Source organism: Solanum dulcamara, chromosome 8, assembly GCF_947179165.1.
Source record: "Solanum dulcamara chromosome 8, daSolDulc1.2, whole genome shotgun sequence".
NCBI classification, from domain to species: domain Eukaryota; kingdom Viridiplantae; phylum Streptophyta; class Magnoliopsida; order Solanales; family Solanaceae; genus Solanum; species Solanum dulcamara.
In genome coordinates, this window is record NC_077244.1 from 15,945,893 (window position 1) to 15,949,983 (window position 4,091).

At 35.8% G+C, this 4,091-nt stretch overlaps 1 protein-coding gene across 1 annotated transcript; it reads right to left on the bottom strand.

Annotated features, from left to right (window-relative positions):
• Nucleotides 1–3,066: 3,066 nt before the first annotated feature.
• Nucleotides 3,067–3,647, bottom strand: LOC129899826 (uncharacterized). The gene is made up of 2 exons (XM_055974837.1): nucleotides 3,496–3,647; nucleotides 3,067–3,451 (listed from the first exon to the last, which is right to left on the bottom strand). The coding sequence occupies exons 1-2, from the start codon at nucleotides 3,645–3,647 to the stop codon at nucleotides 3,067–3,069; spliced, it is 537 nt and encodes a 178-aa protein (XP_055830812.1).
• Between the last annotated feature and the right edge of the window lie 444 nt (nucleotides 3,648–4,091).

The window sequence follows — 4,091 nt, forward strand, 5'->3', positions numbered from 1 at the left end:
AAAGTAAATATGTTTTAATTACTTTAATGGAGAAGTGCCTAAAATGTCTCTGAACTATGAAGTTTGGTACAATATTGACCTTTATCCACCTTATAAGTGTGAGCTGTTAGAAATAAGGACAATGTTAACTCAAAAGGTTATTATAGAGGGCCTCTTTTCCAATAAGGTAAATTGAGTGTAATATTATACCAAATTTCGTAGTTTAGGGGAACTTTAGAACCTTGTCCGATTTAAAAATTGTCTTTGTTACTCTGTTTTTTTTTAATCTTTATATTAGAAATGCAATTTTTTTTACTTTTCAAATTTAGCAAATCAAGAGAAATTTATTACTCCCTCCATTTTGTTTTACTAGATTCTTGTACCAAATATTGTGTTCATTTTATTTATCCATTTTAGAAAATCAAGAGAGTTATTTTATTTTTTTTGTCACACTCCGAGTCTACATCCTAGGCGTGACTGGAACTCAGAAACCATTACTGGTTCCCAAGTGAATCTTTGACCTGACTAACTAACTAAGCTGAAGTCTAACTCATGAAAAACATACTCAATGGGCACAATAAATATAAATAAACTTAATAATATTAAGTTTAAAACTCAAAGCTCAAATATATATATATATATATATATATATATTGAGATATGACTTAATGTTTTTAAAACATACTCAAATGAATAAACTGCACGCTGTTTGACTAGTCTATGAAGCCTCTAAGACTGACTCTGAAAAGGGTACCGGACAAGCCCACGACTACCACAAACTGATAAGTAAATAACCTAAAAGTAAAGACCCAAGAGCGCCTCCAAATGCAAAGAGGTCTCACCAAAGCTAGCTATGATCATAGTATGATCAGTTTTTTGAAATTGTCAATATAATCGAATGATTCTATCCGAGGGATCTTCCCCCTTTCAGAATTGAAATCTGATCATGAATGTTTCGCACATTGAAGATCTCTATCACCTACGTCTGCATCATGAAAAGATGCAACACCAAATTGTGTCAGTACATGGCATGTACATTATGTAAAATGGTTGAAAAGAAACTTACTCAAGATACTCAGCTCAAGAAACTCAACTCAATAATTCATGCAGTATAATGAAACAATGCTTTAAAAGATATGCAATAGTAAATGCAACTCAATATGTTAAAATATAATACTTTACTTTTTGGGGAGTTTCTCTAACTGACAACCACCACTTATGAGCTACATGATGATACAACGAACTACTGTCATTGCCATAGCCGTCCAATAACTTGCCAGGTTAAGGGACACAAACTCATCTATGGATCAAATAAAAGTCCTCTTTTTGGGACTATGAGGAGTCGCCCAAATGAACGATATGATCCTATCCTATGTTGGCTACTTAGTTTATGAGGTTCGAGTTGTTCTATACTCTTATCCAAATCGGTGCACAATACTATTCCCAAAACATAGTTTATTATGATCATAACTTAAGTGAGTGTATTTACTCAATTAACTCATTTTGTCTATTTTGGACTTAGCTCAAAACTCAATACTTCTCCACTCATCTTTTCTCTTTAAAGTAGATATGATTTCACTCAATGAATGCACTAAAAATATGTATCAAATTCTCAACTTGATCTCAAAACAGATGTTGAAAGTATTTATACTCATGCTCAAAATATGATTAAGAGACTGCTCAACTCAACTCAAGCTCAAAATATGATTAAGAGACTTCTTAAACTCACCTTATAATCAACTCTTTCTTAACCAAATAGAGAAAATAATAATTCTTTTATCTTAACAATGCATGAAATATTTAATGCAAAACTCAACTAGGGTTCATATGAATGTAAACATGAATCCATAATCTCAAAAACTCTACTCATCAAAGTATAATCAAATATACAAACTAGAATTCAATAAGGAATTATATGGATACTCAAGAATTCACTTTATCATAATTGACACTCGAACTCAAAGCTCAACTTTGACTATATGAAGATGTAGGGCACGAGAATGAACTTTGTCCAATGTTATGATAGCTTTACATACCTGGAACAAAGAATATCTAAGCGAAATTCGAAGAAATGGCTTGAAATCCTTGAACCCTAGTTCTTCTCTCTCTAATTCTTGCTCTTAAAAGATTTTTGGTGTTAATGAGAAAAAAAACCAATAGGTACTAATAAGGGACTTATTTTGGTCCCAAAATATATTGGGTTAATTTTAAGAAAGGGTGAAAAATACCCAAATACCCTTCATTAAACCTGAGAAAAGTCGACCATGGATGCCTTTCTACAGACCGTACAACACTTCACAGCCTATGACGGTGTCCGTGGAAAGGGCCACTGGCTGGGATCCTTGGAGGTTGGGTCTACGGGTGACTCTTACGGCTCTTATACCCTTCTACGAATAGTGGAAGATGAACTGATGGACGTGACTTTGGGGTCTAAGGACCCCCTTTTAACGAGTCCTGCAAATCCCTACGGATCATTGACTCGCTCGTGGAGGTGGCACTTGATCATATATCCTTGGGGGTGGGCCTACAAAAACTTCCATGGTACGTAGACCCTCTCACGGGTTGTGAACATGGCTTGTGAAAGAAGGCTTGGGGACTGGGCATTGGGGCCCCTTCTACAGATGAATTCTACGGTCCATAGAATGTTCTACGGACCGTAGAAGCCATCGTAGAAGGTCCTTAGATCTAATATATTTTTGGCTAAGTGTTGGGGGTTTCTATGAGCCTCTTCCATGGCCCGTGGTGCACTTCACAGATCCTGAAGAGTGCCTGTGGACCCCTTGACAACTTTTTTCTCTCAGCCTTTTCCCTTGGTTCTCGAACTTAATATAAGATAGAATAGTATAGAGTATTACAATATCTCCCCCTTGGGATCATTATTCCTCGAATGATGACCAAGTTAAAAATTTACTCCATGCAAGAATACAATGCAATAACTTAAAACTCAAACTCAAAAATAACTCACTCATTTTTTTCAAAACTCAAGATGGTACTAATTTAGAGATAGGAATGAATATTACCTTCAACATCGACACTAGGAGAAATGAATAGATATGAGTACTTTGCTTTCATATTCTCCTCGGTCTCCTAGTTAGCCTCCTCAATAAACTGATTTCTCCATAAGGCTTTGATTGAAGCGACCTCTTTGGTCCTCAATTTACAAGCCGTACGATCAAGAATTTGGACATGAGCCTCCTCATAGGACAAGTTATCTTTCACCCCAATTTTTTCTGTAGGAACAATGAGTAAAGGATCTCCCAAGCATTTCTTGAGCAAGAACCCTAGATGAACAATATCTAACTCTGATGGAAGCTCCAATTCATAGGTGATATTGCCAACTCTCTTTATAATCTGGTAAGGACCAATGTAATGAGGAATCAAAAATCCTTTCTTCCAAAACCTCATAACACCTTTCATGGGAAAAACTTTCAAATGCACCCAATCATTTACTTCAAACTCCAAGTCTCTTCTCCTAAATCAGTATAAGATTTCTGATGACTTTGCATAGTTTCCTACCTTTCTTGGATGGTCTTCACTTTCTCCATAGATTGATAAACTAAGTCTGGTCCTATAAACTCAGCTTTACCAGCTTTGAACCAACTGATTGGCGATCTACATCTCCTCTTATAAAGAGATCTCCTCTTATAAATAGCCTTATATGGAGCCATTTGAATACTCGAATGAAAACTATTATTATAAGCAAACTCAATAAGTGATAAGTTTTAATTTCAATTGCCTTTGATGTCGATAACACAGTCTCTCAACATATCCTTAAGAGTCTGAATAGTACGCTCTACCTGACCATCCGTCTGAGGATGGAAAGCGGCACTAAAATTCACCTTTGAACCCAAACCTTTCTGAAACGACTGCCAAAACTGAGAAGTGAATTTAGTACCTCTATTTAAGATGATAGATAAGGAAACTTCATGTAACCTGACTATTTCTCTAATGTACAACCTTTCGTAATCCTCTGCTGAATCTGTAGTCTTGATGGGTAAGAAGTGGGTTGATTTGGTCATCCTATCCACAACCACTCAAATAGAGTCATGTTGTCTGCGGGACCGCGGAAAATCTATAATAAAGTCCATATTAATTATCTCCCACTTCCACTG